This window comes from Miniopterus schreibersii, assembly GCF_964146895.1.
Source record: "Miniopterus schreibersii genome assembly, chromosome: X".
In the NCBI taxonomy this organism is placed as follows: domain Eukaryota; kingdom Metazoa; phylum Chordata; class Mammalia; order Chiroptera; family Miniopteridae; genus Miniopterus; species Miniopterus schreibersii.
The window spans coordinates 67768944-67786989 of record NC_138104.1 but is presented as its reverse complement, the minus strand read 5'-3'; the positions used below and the strand labels follow the sequence as shown (position 1 = coordinate 67786989).

At 48.4% G+C, this 18046-nt stretch overlaps 1 protein-coding gene across 3 annotated transcripts in view; it reads left to right on the top strand.

Annotated features, from left to right (window-relative positions):
* Nucleotides 1-735: 735 nt before the first annotated feature.
* The window catches only part of LOC308550797 (three prime repair exonuclease 2), a 31660-nt gene continuing 14349 nt past the window's right edge, over nt 736-18046 (top strand). For all 3 annotated transcript variants that reach the window (XM_081125029.1, XM_081125028.1, XM_081125030.1), the window contains exons 1-4: nt 736-972; nt 2336-2451; nt 7147-7214; nt 9892-9950. In XM_081125029.1, coding sequence (XP_080981155.1) covers nt 874-972; nt 2336-2451; nt 7147-7214; nt 9892-9950 — 342 coding nt within the window. In that variant the 5' untranslated portion in view covers nt 736-873. The remainder of the gene's footprint in view (nt 973-2335; nt 2452-7146; nt 7215-9891; nt 9951-18046) is intronic.

Here is an 18046-nt window from a genome sequence, read left to right as displayed (position 1 = left end):
CCTGCCACTGGCTCCCCACTCCCTGGACATCAGCCACCCTCCAGCTCCTTCCCACCTAATGTGATCAGCAGGCCTTGGGGATGTGGTCATTCACTGAGCTGGAGGCTTTGGAAGTATAGGAGAGGACCAGCTGACAAATTTCATCTCAGACTTATTTTGAGGGGCCTGAGAGATGCAAATAAATCTATAAGTGGGCTGGGTAGAAAGAAGCCACAGAACCTTCCATGAAGGTCAAAGACTGGCTAGGGGAGGAAAGGGAAGTAGCGGAGCCCAGCATAATAATAGTGAACTTTAGTGCTTTTTATGTGCCAAGCACTATCCTAAGTATTTCATAGAAATTATTACCTCATTCCATCCTCCTCATAGCAACCCAATAAGGTAAGTGCTCTGATTATCTCCATTAGGTGAGGGCAAGGAGGCACAGAGAGGTTAGGTTAGTAACCCACCTCAAATCACACAGCTAGTGGCTGGTGGGGTCGAATTCCAACTCAAGAAATTCCCCTTTAACTACAGTTGTGTGGGAAACAGGAGATAGAGCCTCGCTCTGGGAGATGGGACACAAACCCCAGTTCCATCCAGTCCCCAAGGCTACCCTTAATCCTCTCAGGGACAACCCTACCAAGGAGCGCCCTCTCCTGGACGCTCTCCCGGATGCGCCGGAGAGGGTGACGCAAACTAGGCGGGCGATCGAGAGCCCGCCCCGGCTCCGCCCGCTGTCTCGCCCCGCCCCTCTTTGGCGCGAGAGGAGACCAATGGGAAGGCGCGGTGGAGGCCCGCAGCTGATCAGGCAGGTGGGCGGCAGGCCTGCGGGGTGGCGCGTGATTGGCAGCAGGGCAGGGCTGTGAGTCCAGGGGGTGGCTTGGAGCGTGAAACATGGCTGAGCTGGGCGCTGGCGAAGGCTGCTGCGGAAAAGAGGACAAACGCGACGAAAGCCTGTCCAAGATGGCCGTGGAGGTGTTTGCGAAGCTGAAGGTCTGCGGGCTCCTGGAACACAGCCGGGCGGCGGGGCGGGCAGGGCCTCTAGCGGAAGTCGGCGGCGCCATGCGCACCGCCCGTATCTCTGGTCCTGGCTGTGTCTTGTGTTCCGCTATTGGGGACGCCTTGTGGGGCGTCCGTATCTGCTCCTTAGGCGGCTCCGGGCCTTAGCTCTTGCTGTCTCCATGGCCATTGCCTGGTAGTTCTGGCTGGCTCCGCCAGTGTGCTACATCTAGGCATGCGAAGCAAGAGCGGGGATGCGGAGGGCACAGACCGTTGGGCTCAAGGAGATCGGGGGTCCAGGGGAGACAGGCAGGCAGAATCCATGCTTCAGGCCAATCTGCGTCACACGCCAGTGGCGGTAGTAGTGAGGAATCCCACCCCACAAGGTTGGGTAGCTGTCCCAGGTTCCGATCTCCCTCCCCTCCCCCTCCTGGCCCTTCTCCCCTCCCCCTCTCCTCCCCTCCCCTCCCTCTTCCCTCGGCTCCCCTCCCTCTTCCCTCCCCTCCCTCTTCCCTCCCCTCCCTCTTCCTGGCCCCCTCCCCCTCTCCTCCCCTCCCCTGCCTCTTCCCTCCCCTCCCCCTCCCCTCCCCTCTCTCCTCCCCCTCCCCTCCCTTTCTCTCCTCCCTCCCCTCTCCTCCCCCTCCCCTCCCTTTCTCTCCTCTCTCCCCTCCCTCCTCCCCCTCCCCTCCCTTTCTCTCCTCCCTCCCCTCTCTCCTCCCACTCCCCTCCCCTCTCTCCTCCCTCCCCTCCCTCCTCACTCCTCCCCCTCCCCTCCCTTTCTCTCCTCCCTCCCCTCTCTCCTCCCCCTCCCCTCCCTTTCTCTCCTCCCTTCCCTCCCTCCTCCCCCTCCCCTCCCTTTCTCTCCTCCCTCCCCTCCCCTCTCCTCTCTTCCCCTCCCCTCTCTTCCCCTCCCCTTTCTTCCCTCTCCCCTCTGCTCCCCTCCCCTACAGAATAGGTCCGGTAGGCCCTCATCCCCCTCTCTATCCCTTTAGTCCCATAGCTAGGAGCCTGCATTGTTATCTCAGAATCTTGCTAAAGCCCTTACTTGCTACCAGGTCATATTGCTGCAGGAGCCATATGGGGGGGCTATTTTAAGGAGGTGGGGTGGCAGACTGTCATAGATGAGGATGAGAAGGAGGGGAATTTACCTCTGGGCAAGATGGAGGGGAGGGTGCTTCAGGCTGCAGGGTGCACACCGTGGGGGTGGGCAGTGTGCCCTTAAGCAGTTGTAAGTACCCTCTAACAAGCCTGGTGTGTGCCTGGTGGCAGTAGACATACATGAAGGAGCACTAAGGTCATGAGTTCAGAAGTGCATTCCAGCCCTTCGTTGATTCTGGCTTTCCCTTTCCTTGCTTAGGGCCTCAGATGCCCCTTCATCAAGGGTCTTCATATCAAAGACCCAAAGACCTTGCAGGAAGTGCTGTGTCGCTCCTCCAAGTACCGCTTGGAAATCCTGGAGTGGATGTATTCAAGGTAACGGAGTTGTTTCTTCCTCCACCATTTTGGTGGCACACTTGGTATCACTCAACCCACCTGGGCGAGATGGGGTTTGTTCTGTTTATAAGTAGCTGTCCTCCCAAAGGGCTCTATTCCCTACTCCACATCACCAAGACAGCAGCTGCTCAGGTAAAAAGTGCCAGTTATGGAGCCATGGTCAAATTTGGGGTGAAAGTGCCCCCTAGCATTGCTTTGGGGAATCTCTTCACCACCTGGCTGAAGTGCTCAGCTTGGCTTCTGAGCATTCCTTTTTTTTTTCTTTTAAGATTGCATTTATTTGATTGATATGTTTTGTTTATTTTTGTGTTTGTTTTTTTAAAATATGTCTTTATTGATTTCAGAAAGAGGAAGGGAGAGGAAAAGAGATAGAAACATCAATGATGATAGAGGCATTGATCGGCTGCCTTCTGCATGCCCCCTACAGCCCAGGCATGTGCCCTGACTGGGAATTGAACCGTGATCTCACGCTGGCTGGGCTGAGCATTTTTAAATTTTTTTTTTACTTTACTGATTTCAGGGCTGGCAGGGGCCTGAGAAATGATCTTACTTACTTCAGTCCTTTTGTTTTCAGGCTAGAGTTGTAACTGCCATGGGTCTTACCACTAAGGAGTGACAAGCAGGGCCAAGGCCCCTGTTTCCCAGTCCTTCAGGTCAAGTTGTGGCTTGGTGTATGTGCTTGGCACTGTGTAGGGGAAGCAAAGCCTGCCCAGATGGCAAGGGGAAAGATCCAGAAAGTCCCACAGAATGTCTGTTTCTTGGGAGCAGCAGCCCCTGAGCTGAGCATCTGTCTTAAGGCTCAGGTGGGGAAGACAGGCCCCATGGGGAAGACAGGCCCTGTGCTTCTGGGTGTTAGCCCCAGGACCCATTCTGGAGTGCCCATGCTTGGTCAGTATAGGAGTCTTTTATGAGGCCAGGCTTGGGCCTGCCTCTCTTCAGCCTGGCCTGTCTGCCTTTGTAGCTTAGGAAGACACCTGGGCAGGTGCCTGGCAATGGAGGATCGAGGGTCTAGCCTGCACCCAGCTGGTCTCTGCTGGGCCACAGGATGTCAGCAGGCCTGGCCCTGAGCTGGGTGTCCTAGGGACAGCCTGGAGGAAGGAGGAGGCATTTTCATGTTTAAGCCTCTCCTGCTGCCTTCTAGGCCCTTCCTCAGGTTCTACCACAGGCCTTGGCATACCCGCACTCTTATAACCTTTTGCTCTCGTGGACCTGTTCTCCCTCCTAGAAATGCCCTTTAGGTCCCTGCATGTCACATATACTCCGATACAGCCTTCCAAGACCCAGATCACTTATCCTATCTCCTTTTATTTTATTTTTTATTATTAAAAGTGTTTTAAATCGATTTTAGATGAAGAGAGAGAGAAAGAAAAGCATCCACGTGAGAGAGAAACACGTTAATTGGCTGCCTCCCGCACACGCCCCTACCAGGGATTGAACCCACAACCTTTTGGTGTATAGGACAATGCTCCAACCAACTGAACCACACCAGCCAGGGCACATCCTATCTCCTTTTAAAAAGTCTTCAGTTCCCAGGGCAGAACATTCTTCCTTCCCCTGGACACCCACAACATTTGAGCATATTCCTGCCAGAGCTCTCAGCCTGTTGGTTTTGTCTTGGCCTGCTGTCTTGTCTGGCTCTCCAAAGCACTGGGAGCTGCTGGAGGGCAGGTACCAGGCAGGACTTCCCCATCAGCCCCAGGCTGCAGCAGTGTTGTACTGACAAGAGGGTCCACAGACACATGCATACCTGTGCCATTCCAGGTGCCTTAGACATGGATGGGTGCCCTCAAGGAGCTGGGGTTTTAGTGGCTGCAAAAGGCTGAGGCACGAATCCCAGTGTTGGGCACACCTCTGCAGTCTGAGTGCTGTGGACATTGGCAGGGAGGAGGTGGCATTTGATCTGGGATGGAACAGGTAATTGTAGGTGCTCATTTCCACAGGAGCAGGGAGTCGAGGTGTGGGAGGGAGAGCCAGGCAGCAGTAGCCTGAATGGCAGCCCAGGGCAGCTGATGTGGAGCCTTGCAAGTCACGTGAGGCCTTTGTGCTCTGGGCAGAAGGAGCATGGGACCAGGGGAGCACCATACTGAAACTGGAATTTTGGCAAGGTGACTTGGGTTCTGTGGCAGATGGATTTGGAGGGGAGAGGCTGGAGGCAGGGAGACCAATACGGAAGGTGTAGCAACAGCAGGAGGGAAAGATGACAGGATTCTGGCTCAGAATGGCAGATGGCTCATGTGACAGCCATTGACAGCCCTGGAGGGACCTTGTCCAGTGCCTTGTCCAGGAACCTAGGAGGAGAGAGAGTATTGGGGATAGCCTGGGCTAGTGCAAAGGTCTTGAGATCGCTCCCAGGAGGAGGAAGGTCAAAGCTATGACTTGGAAAAGCTCTTGTGGGAGGGAGCCCAGATCTGCCTGGCCAGATGGAAGCTGGGAGCTGGGCTGCTCTCCTGGGCAGAGAGACATGGTGGGCCGTCTACAGCTGCATTCCTCAGATGCTTTTAGTACTTCCTTAAATACAAGAAACTGAATCATTTTAATGATCCCAAGCTGGCAAAAGTGCTGCAGTCCTTTCAAGGGCCTGATAAGAGGATTGGACAGAGTTCAGTTTCCCCTGCAAGTTCATGTTGGCTTTCTTTGCATGTGGCTTTCCATTTTAGCCCTCATTTAGGGTCACTTTGTTCACCTCTCTCTTGACAGAACCTGGAAGCTACACCCAGCGTTGGCTGAGGAGCTCAGCGTGGCAGCTCTTGGTGGCCCATATGCCAGCTGAGCTTGCCCTCAGTGTAGCAGGGGAGCAGAACCACCTGGCCCCGTGGGTGTCTGAGTTCACAGAACATGGGTTTCCTTGGCTCCCAAAGAGCTGTACTTGCTTTCAAGGCTTTGAATGCTGTTAGTTTCTGCCCCACTCCCTGCTACTCCAGGAAAATCAACTTTAATGAAAGCCCTTTCTGAGTGAGGTCACTCAGGCTTTTGCAGATTTGTTCTTCAGTGTGTTGAAGTGGTTTGCTGTGGGTCAGCCTGATGGATCACTGAGCGCTCTCCACTGCTTGGTGCCTTGTGAGTGGGCACATTGCTGGGCAACCAGGCCCAGGGTCCAGCCTCTTTGTATTTCACATGGTGGGGCTCTTTCTTCTGCCCTTTCTGCCCCTGCCCTCTTTGGCAGAATGGGGATGGGGTGGAGTTATAAGGGGTTGTCTTAATGAGTTATGAAGACAGGTGGTGCAGCTGAGCAGCTAAGGCTGTTGGGTCCAGCCTCCTCTCTACTGCAGTCCTGCAGCGTGGGGCCCCGGGCCAAGGCCTGGGGTGGCCCCACTAACTCCCAGGGCCCTAGCATGGTCAGGGCAGGTGTGGCCTGGGACACAGGTATTGGAGGCATGGCCCCAGGGAAGGAGCAGTGAGCCTTCTCCATGGAACAGTCACCATGCCTTTGCACCACACTGAGTCATAGGCCCCTAGTAGTACCTTGATGGTAGGGTGGGGTCTTGGACTCCACCATCCTGTGGAAAAGAGCCTCTTGTCTTTATGTAGGGAGGGTTTCCCATGGCAGCCAGCTCCTGGGGCTCAGACCATGTCCCCTCACAGAGGAGACCCAGTGGGAGGCCTGAGCTGTGTGTCACTTGTGATGCCTGCCAAGGCACTGCGGCCCTTACTGCCTTTGGATGTGGTCTGTATCTAGAAAGGGTTCTGCCCATCACCTTGGCATCTTAAGGCAAGATGCTTATGAGTGGCCACTGTATTTATCTGTGTGGTGTCATCAAGGTCAAGGCTCCACCAGGCTAAGGAGGGGAAACTGGCATTGCTGTCTCTCCACCCAGGGCGTTGGGGCTGTGACCCCAGAGCCCATAACACTAGGAGCCTCCAAATAGCTTAAAGCTGTGACCCAGAGTAGCTTAACTGCTGATTTTTGCTTTTTTTAAAAAAATAGTGTTCCTCTGATGAAAGAGCTAAGTGTGGACATTTACTAATGGCAGATTATTCTGTGGCAAGAGGCCATGGTCACTCATTTGTTAATGCTCACTGGCTGCCTTTTCTGTGCTGGCTGCTGCATTAGGCTCCACAAATATGGGATGGAAAGCCATCTCCTGGCCTTGGTGAGCCCGAAGTCTGGGGATCGAGACCCCACTGAAGGACAGTGCCCAGGCCCTGCTGTGATGGAGGGATGCCAAGGTGGCTTTCGTGGGGGCTATGGCTTGGTGTGCTCCAGCAAGGAGGCTGAGAAGAGCAGACACTGTGAAGAGAGGCAAAGGAGGGGGACCCAGGTGACCTACAAGCATGCCAGAGCAGGGAGGGCTGTCCTTGAACATCCTCCAGACAAACCTGTGCCATGATTTAAGAAAAAACTGGCCCCTTGGTTCCTTCGGAGAAAGAGCTAGAGCTCTGAGGAATTCCATTTTGTACTCTTGGGCAGTGTTTTTTGTTTTTTTTTTTATTGTGAGAATTTTAATTTCAGTCTTTATATTTGTGAGGTAAACTTTCAGAAATATTTTAGGGTTTCCCCCCAATAATTTATGGAGTTGAAATTCACATCACATAAAATTATCCAATTTAAAGTGAACATTTCAGTGGCGTTTAGCACATGCACAAGTAATTCACTTTTTAGAGTTCGTATAAGGGGAGGTTGTGAAGGGGCCTCTGCAGCCTGCTCAGGCCTCACTGATTTTGCTTTCCCTGCAGGGCCTGTTATTCCTGGAAAGATCTTTTCAGCTCGCTGAAGGGGGCCCCAGTCGAGGTGAAGATCCAAGGTGGGTCTCTGGGAAGGGAGTTTGGAGTGGGGTGGTGGATTCTGGGCAATTCTGAGCTTGTGCATGGCCTCCTTAGTGAGTTAGGAATTTCCCATTGGACTAGTGTTTTCTTCTGGATGGTGCACACCCTGTGGATGGTGCTAGAACCTTCTAGAATCAAGCTTCCTCCCCCACTGTGGCAAATGGGTGAGCTACTCTCATAGGGGCATGTGAATAAGACCAAGAGCCTGTCTCCCTGCCAGCCCATCCCCTGAGGCACTGTGGGCAGAGACGGTGGTTCTTGCCAATGCCACTGGTGTATGTCCCTGTGTCAGTGGTATGTGCATGTGCATACTACATCTGGTGTTCCTAGGAGCATACCAGGCAGCTGTCCCCGGGGGCTTGTCTTATAACCACTTCTGTTTTTTAAAAATAATCACTTCTTTTTAATCCTTTCTTGGCATAAACTGTCCTTAACCCAGTAATGGACATTATTAGGTAAAAGGTAGCAAATTGCAGTCCTCAAGATGGTGGCTAACTTTTCACCTTCACAGTGGTATCTCCAAAAGTTGAAATTTCCATGGGCCTGTGTTTGGCCCAGCCATGTCATGATGGAGTAAACAGGACTCTGGAGTCCTGATCCATTCCCCAGCTGGCACTGCCAAATTCTTTATCTGGGGACAATTGTCCCTGAGGCTCAAGTAGGCCAGAAGAACAAGGCATTGTGTCTTGGAGCCTGCAAGGCCGGCCTGTGGGCCGGCCCAGGCTGCACAGGAGTGCTGGCCTCTGCAGGGCTGTGTCCGGTACTTTCTTGCTGATAGGACCATGTCCAAGTCGTGTGAGCCTGGCCATCAAACAGCACTTGAATTCTCTTAACGCACATACACTCATAGGCGCTAACCCTGGCCCACAGCCTTGACCTTGCCAGCCTCAGTTTTCTGTAAAGTGTAGGTGATAACCTCAGCCTTGCCTATCTCGGGGGAGTGTGCCGAGTGTCAAAGCAGGTGGTAGATATGAGTGCTTGGCAAGGAGTGGAAATGGGAGAAATGAACAAATAGGGGGATTAGAATCAAGAATCCATCGACAAGTATTTATGGAGTGCCTACTACGCACCCTACAGTGTTTTAAGTGCTGGCAATGTGGCAGTAAGTTATATTGCTCTCATGGTGCTTCGGTGCTAGCTGGGAGAGACAGATGTCAAACAAAGAAGGGGACAAGATTCTCAGTGTATGGATGGTGGGAAGCACTACAAACAAAGCCAGGTGAGGGCAAAGTGGTCCCTAGGTGGGTTGGGAAAAGGGTTGTGATGGCCAGGGAAGTCCTCTCTTGAATAGAGACTTGCAGGAAGGGAGGAAGCGAGTCAGGTAGATACCAGGAAGAATAGTGTTCAGGGCAAAGGGCCTGAGGTAGGCTTGTTTGTTCCTGGCAGCTTTGAGGAACAATGAAGAGGCTGGGGTGGCTGGTGCTAAGTGGAGAGCAAGGGGAGAGTGGTGGGGTGAGGTCAGAGGGGACGGGGCCAGATCAGGCCAGGCCTTGTGGGCCACGGAAGGACATTGGCTTTTATTCTGAGGAAGGCTGCAGCCTGACTTGGGGTTTCACAGCATCCTTCGGGCCACTGGGCTGAGAATAGAAGGCCCAGGCAGAGGCGGGGAGACCATTGGGAGGGTCTTGTAGTGAACCAGGCTAGAAATGGGGGTGGGAGAGTGGGAAGGGAGTGCTGCCCAGATCCTGGATTTATAGTGAAGGGAAGGTCAGCCAGACTCCCTGAGGCTTGGATGTGGGCTAAACAAGAGAGGGGCCAGGGAGGACACGAGGATTTGGGGTTAAGGGCTGTGGGTGGAGCTGGTGTGCTTGGGAGTATAACGGGCATTTGTACAGCGTTCCAGGATAACTGATGCTTTCACATAGATATGCTGCTTGCTTCTTGCACCAAACCTTTCAAAGCAGATGCCAGAGTTATGTCTGTTCCGCTACTGAGGCACATGGGGGTAGGAGATGGGCTTTGCCTGTGAGGGTAAGGACATTGCCACAGAGCTAGGTGTGTGTGGGGGTGTGTGGAGCTGGCATTGGCCCCGGGCTTTCTGGCTCCACGTCTTGGCCTTTCTCTGTATACCAGATGGTTACTCAGAAAATACACATTGTACCCTGGACTCAGTTTCCCAACCTGTAAAATGAAGCTAAGGTTCACCTCCTAGGGTTGGTGACAAGGGGAAAGGAGACATGAAAGGTGTATAGGAAATTGACAAATATGAGTGATGATTTCTTTTCCTTTGCCTGGTGAGGTCTCTGAAAAGGCAGCACACAGCATGTTTGGAAGGTTCTCTGACTTCTGTCGGCTCCTCAGGCAACTGTCTGGCTTCTGCTAGAAGCTAGAGGTCCCAATATGGAAGAGCATTGGATCTGACCCCTTATTTTTAGGTGAGGAAACTGATGCCCAGAGAGGGGCAGTGACTGGGTGCAGGTCACACAGCAAGAGGCAGTCCTGGCAACTAGATGTGTGGTCCACCTGCTTCCTTATCCACCTGGGTCTTTCAGGCCCAGCCTACTCTTTTGGGCGCTGGACCTGCTGACACTGGAACAGGAACACCCATACCAGAGAACCCTAGGAACCCTGCATGTTTGTGCACACCCTGGGTACGTGATGTCCTCTCCTATTTGGGTGGGTATCTGCAGTAATAGAATCCTTGTGTTTCGACAGTGATGGTGAAACTAAGCCGTGAGCTGATGCTGTGTGGGCCGATTGAGGAGATCTTGCGGGTAAGAGAGTGCCCTCTCTGTCCCCCTTCATCCCCACCCCTGCTTCCTAGCCCCCCAGGGCAGGAACCCATAGGATTCCCTTGAGTAGAGTCTAGCCATTGCTGAGGAGGCCAAGGCAGATCTCAGGCTTATAATGAGCAAAGGGACAGAGTGCATCTTGTACTTGATCGATGACTTCATACACAATGGCACTGTGGTAAGTACTTTACATGTCAGTAATTGTCACACCCACCCTTGGCAGCAGTACTTGTCTTAGCCCCATTTCACAGGAGGGGTGACAACTCACTTGACGTCACCCAGTGATAGAGCCTGGCCTTAAACCCAGGCCCATGGCTCCCGAGCCCCTGTATTTTCCCTATGTACTGCCCCACTACAGGCTTCTATACAGAGGTGGCCATAATCCACCCCACCCCCACACCATTCAGTCACTCCTGATTCAAAGAAACCCTGCTCTCTATTCTTAATATTTTTTAAAAATTTTGAAGTAATTATCTCCACATTTTGGCTATTATAAATAATGTTGTGAATATTCCTTTATATGTTTTTGACTGAAGACATGTTTTCAGTTCTCTGGGGTATATAGCTAGGAGTGGTATATGGCTAGGAGTTGCTAGGTCATATAGTAACTTGACATTTAACTTTTTGAGGAACAACCAAATTATTTTCCAAAGTGGCTGCACCGTTTTTACATTCCCACCAGTAATGTGTTGAGGGTTCCAGTTTCTCCACATCCTCACCAACACTTAACAATTGTCTATCTTTTTGGTTCTGGCTATCCTGGTGGGTCTGAAGGGCTATCTCATTGTGGTTTTAACTTGCATTTTCATAATGACTAGTGATGTTGAGCATCTTCATGTGCTTACTGGCTATTTATAGATATTTTTTGGAAAAATGTATTTGTTTAATTCTTTTGCCCACTTTTTAATTGGGTTGTCTTTTTATTGTTGAGTTATAAAAAAGCCAGGCAGAGAAAGACAAGTATCACATGATCTCACTTATATGTGGAATCTAAAGAACATAATAAACTGATGAATAAAATAGATCCAGATACCTAGAAGCATGGAACAGACTGAGGAATCTCAGGGGAGGTGGGGGTGGGTGGGAAGAGATTAACCAAAGAATTTACATGCATATATGCATAACCCATGGACACAGACAATAGTGTGGTGAAGGCCAGGGTGGTGGGGGGGGTGGGTAGAAGGAGTCAATGGGGAAAAAAGGGGACATCTGTAATTCTTTCAACAATAAAGATAAATAAATACAGAAAAAAGAATTCTTTGTACTGGATACAAGTCACATCAGATATTTGAATTACAAATATTTTCTCCCATTCTGTGGGTTATCTTTTCACTTTGGAGCACAAAAGTTTTTAATTTTGATGAAGTCCAGTTTATTTACTTTTTCTTTTGTTGCTTGTGCTTTTGGTGTCATATTTAATAATCTATTGCCAAATCCAAAGTCATGAAGATTAACACACATGTTTTCTTCTGAGTTTTATAGTGTTAGCTTTTATATTTAGGTCTTAAGTTAGTTTTATGTATGGTGTAAGTATGCATCCAACTTCATTCTTTTGCCTGTGGCTGTTCAGTTGTCCCAGTGCCATTCATTGAAAATACCATTAAAAAAATTTTTTTTTTCTTCTTAAATATATGTTTATTGATTTCAGAGAGAGGAAAGGAGAGGGAGAGAGAGAGAAACATCAATGATGAGAGAGCCATCGACCGGCCGCCTCCTGCACACCCCCCACTGGGGATCGAGCCTGCAACCCGGGCATGTGCCCCGACCGGGAATCGAACCCTGATTGCCTGGATCCTAGGTTGACGCTCAACCGCAGAGCCATGCCCAGCTGGGCCCACTTTTTTCTCTCTCATTGAATTGTCTTTGCATCCTTGTTGAAAATCAATTTAACTGTAAATGTGAGGGTTTATTTCTGGATTCTCCATTCTAATCCATTGATCTGTATGTCTGTCTTTATGCCAGTACCACACTGTCTTGATTATTGTAGCTTTGTAGTGAGTTATAACATATGAATCCTCCAACGTTGTTCTTTTTAAAGATTGTTTTGGTTATTAGGAGTCCCTGAATTTCCACTTGAATTTTAGAATCAGCCTGTCAGTTTCTGCAAAAAACTGGGATTTTGATGGAGGTTGTGTTGAATCTGTAGATCACTTTGGGGAGTATTGCCATCAACTATATTGTCTTCCTGTCCATGAACTATTTTTCTATTTATTTAGGTTTTCTTTGATTTCTTTCAAAGATGTTTTGTAGCTTTCAGTGTACAAGCCTTATCCTTCTTTTGTTTTTGGTTTTTATTTTAATCCTCACCTGAGGATATTTTTTCCACTGCTTTTTCAGAGAGAGTGGAAGGGGAGGAGAGAGAGAGAGAGAGAGAGAGGTGAACACCAATGTGAGAGAGACACATCGATTGGTTGCCTCCCGACTGAGGCCGGGGATCGAGCATGCAACTGAGGTACGTGCCCTTAGCCGAAATCGAACCCGGGACCCTTCATTTCGCAGGCCAATGCTCTAGCCACTGAGCCAAACCAGCCAGGACACTTCTTTTGTTAAATTTATTCCTGAGTATTTTATTCTTTTCAATGCTATTGTAGATGAAATTGTTTTCTTATTTTATTTTATTTATTTTTAAAAAATATTCTTTTATTGATTTCAGAGAGAGAAGGGAGAGGGAGAGAGAGATAGAAACATCAATGATGAGAGTCATTGATCGGCTGCTTCCTGCATGTCCCTTGCTGGGGATCAAGCCCACAACCTGGGCATGTGCCCTGACCAGGAATCAAACCATGATCTCCTGGATCATAGGTTGATACTCAGCTGCTGAGCCATGCCTACAGGGCTTAATTTTATTTTTGTATTGTTTATTGCTAATGTGTGGAAATTCAGTTGATTTTTGTATATTGCTCTTGTATCCTGCCACCTTGCTAAATTTGCTTATTCTAATAATTTTTGAGTGGGTTACTTAGGATTTTTTGTTTATAAAATCATGTCATTTGCAAATAGAGATAGTTTTACATCTGCCTTTCAAATTTGGATGCTTTTAATTTCTTTTGCTTGCCTAATTGCTCTGGCTAGGGCCTCCAGTACAATGTTGAATAGAAGTGGCAAGAGTGGACATCCTTGTCTTTTTCCTGATTTTAAGGGGAAGCATCTGATCTTCACCATTGAGTATGATGCTAATTGTGGGTTTTTTATTGATGTCCTCTATCAGGTTGAGGGTGTTCCATTCTATACCTACATTGTTAAGTTTTTATCATGAAAGGATGTTGAATTTTGTAAATGCTTTCTCTGCGTCTACTGAGATGATCATGGGGTTTTGTCATTTATGTTATTCTTCCTTTGTTTGTGATGTTCCAAGTTTTCTTCTGCTATCATTTCACTTCTCTCTGAAGAACTGCCTTCAGCAATTCTTTTAGAAGGGTTCTGCTGGGTCCATATTCTCTTAGATTTTATTTATTTGAGCATGTCTAGTTCCCCTTCATTCTTGATAGGTTTTTTCACTAGATAGAGAATTTTGGGTTGGCAGTTCTTCTTTCCCTGCAGGATCTGATGAGAAATCTGTAGTCATTTGAACCATTTCCCCCTTGTGGGTCATGCATGGTTTTTCTCTCACTACTTTAACATTTCTTTCTTTGTCATTAGTTTTTATCAATTTGATTATGTGTTTGTGGGAAGATTTCTTTGGATTTGTCCTGTTTGGATTTGCTCAGCTTCACAAATTTGTAAGTTTGTGTCTTTTGCCAAACATGGGAAGTTTTATCTGTTTTCTCTCTGTTGCTCATATTGGATAGTTTCTGTTAATGTTGCCAAGTTCACTGACTCTTTCCTCTGTCCCTCCATTTTGCTGTTAAGTCCATCAGTGAGTTTTTAATTTCAGTTTTTCTATTTTTTTGTTCTAAATGTTTTAAAAAAAAAATATTTTCTGTTTTCTTGCCGATACTTTGTATTTTAACTTTTGTTTCAAGATTGTTCATGATTACCTATTCAGCATTTTTATGATGACTGCTTTAAATTTTTCAGGTTATTCCAGCATCTGTGCCATCTTATCATTGATGTCTATTGATTGTCTTTTTCTTCATGTGCCAAGTAATTTTAGATTGTGTCCAGGACATTTTGACTATTACTTTGACTCTGGGTCTTGTTAAATTTTATGGAGAATGTTTGTGTTTTAGAAGGCACTTAACCTGGTTAGTTTTAAGCTGCATGTTCTGCCTGTTTCTCTGGGCTGTGGTCCCAGTGTCAGCTCAGTTTCCACAGCCTTTTTGCCATTTGAGTCTGTCCTGCATGTGCAACACCTGGAGGTTGACCTGGGACCTAGGCATTGGTTTCTCCACTGCATTAGTAATCAGAGTCTTCAGTATGCTCATCAAGATCAGATCCACCCTTACATGAGGTGGAGAGATGGTAAGCCCAGGTGTTCATGAACAGATTTATGAAGTCACTTTCCTGAGCTCTTCCCTCCTTGTCATCTCTTTGATACTATGTGGTTCCCGGGGAAGGGGCTCTTCTTTCCTATCCCTGAGCTGTAAATCACTCACTTCATGACTGTACCACAGCAGCAGGAGGACAGAGAGGAAGAAGGGGTAACAGGATTTGGCCCCATAGCTCCACTGAATGGATAGGAAGTTCCCTTGCCCTCAGAGTGTTGCTTCTTCTGTTTTCTGCTATCAGCCACTTTGGTTGCTACTGCTACCCCCGCTATGATATTGCCGGGATCTGAGATCTGAGAGAACAAAGAAGAGGGAGAGAAAAAAGGCCAGAGATTTCTCCCACTCTCTCTGAGCATTAGGGGTTCTCTTTCCTGGAGTTCTCTGTCTGTACCACCATGCTCTCTTTTGGGTTTGGGCTGGGCTGCGTGCAGGTCTGGGGAGAGCAGAGGAGAGAACACAGTAAATCGTCACCAGTCTGAATGGTAACCTTGGATTCCGTGCTTCCCCCATACTCCGCTGGTGTTTACCTTTCTGAGGCTGTAGACACCTGCCACATGCATTCTGTCCCACTCTGAGAGGTGGGCATTTCATGGGAGAGGAAGATGGCATTTGTTCCCTCCATCTTACCCAGACTGTAGCCTTTCCTTAGTTTTTATTTTAAAAATTATTTTTATTGTGGTAAAATGTGCATCGCATAACATTTATGATTTAAACCATCTAAAAAATATTTCCCAGCAGGCCCTGAAGGCATTCTACTCTTTTAAAAAAAAATTTTATTGTGGTAAAATACAAATAACATAAACGTTACTGTCTGAACCATTTTAAGTGTACAGTCAGTGGTTTTAAGCACATTTACAGTGTTGTACAACCATCACCACCTTTTTTCTCCAGAACTTCTTTCATCTTCTAAAACTGAAACTCTGTACCTAATTTTTAAGCCATTTTAAAACAGACAATTGATAGCATTTAGTACATTCCTAATGTTGTGCAACCATCACCCCTATCTGGTTCAGGAACACTTTCACCACCCTAAGAGAAGATCTGTGCCATTAAGCAGCCTCACCCACTACTCTGCTATCTCTAGTTCATATAAACGGAATCATACAATATGTAGCCATTTGCGACTGGCTTCTTGACTTAGCACATTATTTTCAAGGGTCATCCATGTTGGGGCATGGATCAATACTTCATTCCATTTTATGGAATAAAAAATAAAAGCAAAAGAATAATTTATGTTGGCACTAGTGAGTGTTGGGAGTCAGGGCATGGGAGAAAGGAAATAATAGGTATAATTAGGTTTGGTTAAACCCTGTAGTCTGGAGTTTGAATCAGGAATATCAGTGTGAGCTCCTAAAGTATTTTAACTTAAAAATTCTGTGTGTGTGTGTGTGTGTGTGTGTGCGCGCGCGCGTGTGTGTACATGTACATATACATGCATTTGCTTGCTTTGTCCCCTGAAAAGGCCAAGAACAGTGATTTCCAGTTGTAACACAGGCCAGGGGCAGGAAGTGTACCAGTTGACTCAGGAACACCTTTCAAAGGACTCAGGAGCCAGCTAGCAATGGATGTCTTCACTGGCCAAAGACTGGACACTGTGGGTATGATTAATGCATTATAAGGACAGTGACTACAGTAGACTGAGGCCCTATATGTATATTTAAATCCATGAGTTCATAACAATATTTTTAAAAAGTCATCATTTTATCACTTCTTGGCCTTTGGCTAAGATCAAGTGTAAAAGTAATCATTTTGATATCAAAAACACGAGCAGCAAAAGAAAAAGTAGGTCAGTTGGGCCTACTTTGGTGAATGAAACACTGGTGCTTCAGACCACACTGAGAAGGTGAAGAGCATCCCAACATTGGAGCCTTCATCAGTCGCGCACCTGGTAAGTGTCCAGAATCCATAAAGAAACCTGACAGCTCAATAACAAAGACAGGTAACCGAAGTCAAAAAATGGTCAAAGGATCTGAATAGACATTTCTCCAAGGATATACAAGTGACAAATATGTGCATGAAAGCAAGCTCTCTGTCATTAGTCATCAGGGAAATGCAAACTGAAACCCCAGTGAATCCCACTTCATGCGCGCTAGGATGGCTCTGATTTACAGAAGGAAAATAACCCGCGTGGTGAGGGTGAGGAGGAGCTGGAGCCCTCACACTGCGCATGATGTAAAATGGAGCAGCCTCTGTGCAAACCAGACCGGCGGCTCCTCTAAAGGGTAAACCTAGAACTACTGCATGACCCAGCAATCCCACTCGTAGCTGTATATCCAAGAGGACTGAAAACAATGTCTACATAAAAACTTGCACATGAGCAGGAAGTATTCTTAAGAGCCCCAAAGTAGAAAGAACCCAAATTTTCATTAACTGATGAATAGATAAACTAGCAATAATAAAGAACAAACTACTAATACGTGCTACAACGGGGATGAACCTTGAGAACATTCCGCTGAGTGAGAGAAGCTCACATAGTGTATCCCATTCATATGAAATGTCCAGAAGAGGCAAATCCATAGAGAGAAGGGATCAGTGGGTGTCGGCCTGGGGTAGGGGTATGGGAAGTGACTGCCGGTGTGGATGGGGTTTCTTTTGGGGGTGATGGAAATGTTCTGGACTTACATAATGGTGATGGCTGCACGGCTCTGTGACTACCATAACAACCACTGAACTGTGCACTTAGAAAGGGTGAATTCATAGTGCAAGCTTTATATCTCAATAAAATTAGTGCAGCTGAAGAAAAAGAGCGTATCTGTGAGAGGAGTGCTTCAGGCTCAAGAACAGTGAGAGAACAGCCCTGAGGTGGCATGTGCTTGGCCTGTTCCAGGGTCAGCCAGCTGGCCACTTTGGCCGGAGGAGCTGGGGGGTGGGCCATGTGGGATGTGTCAGGACTGGGGAGGCCTTAGGATGTTCTCTTCAGTATGGTAGGTGGCCACTAGAGAGTTTCTGTTCAGTAGTACAGAGATGGCTGTGGCCAGGGTGTGAAGGAAGTGGCTGGGTGGCTTCTAGGAGACCTGTTGGTAAGCTGCAGCCATACCCAGGCACTCGGGTGCTGGCTTGGGTAGCTGCTATAGCAGAAGCAGTGAGAAAAGCAGCTGGATTAGGCTGGGCCCATCAGGTTTGCTGATGGAGGAATTGGGGTGGGGCCCAGGAGAGGGAGTCCTGCCCCAAGCATGGGGAGATCTGGGGCTTCATGGACTCATTCTGCATACCTTTTCAAGTGTCCTTGCTTGGGAGCAGAGGCAAGACAGATGTGATGAGACCTCTACCTGGTACTGCTCCTGGGTCATTAGAGGCAATGGGTGGACTTCAGCAAGGTGACTGCAGTCTAGCCAGGGGACTCTTGGGTCTTACAGGGGGTAGTCCCTGATAACCCACAGAGGACATCTGTGGTCCAGGCCTGTGGCCAGGGGAGCTCATGGGGAGACACAGGCCAGGACTGCCCAGTGGGGTAAGTGCCAGAGCCCCACTTTACACTGGCAGAGCCCTGAGCACAGGCCCCTACCCATTCCTGGGCATCTGGAGGGACTATGGGACCTGGGTCTGTGCTGAGAAGGGGATGGCAGGCAGTGTGTCCTAGTCCTGGCTACTGGTCAAAGTTTGTGAGGTCCTGAGTGACAGTTGCTCTCATGTTTCTGTCTGGGCTATCCC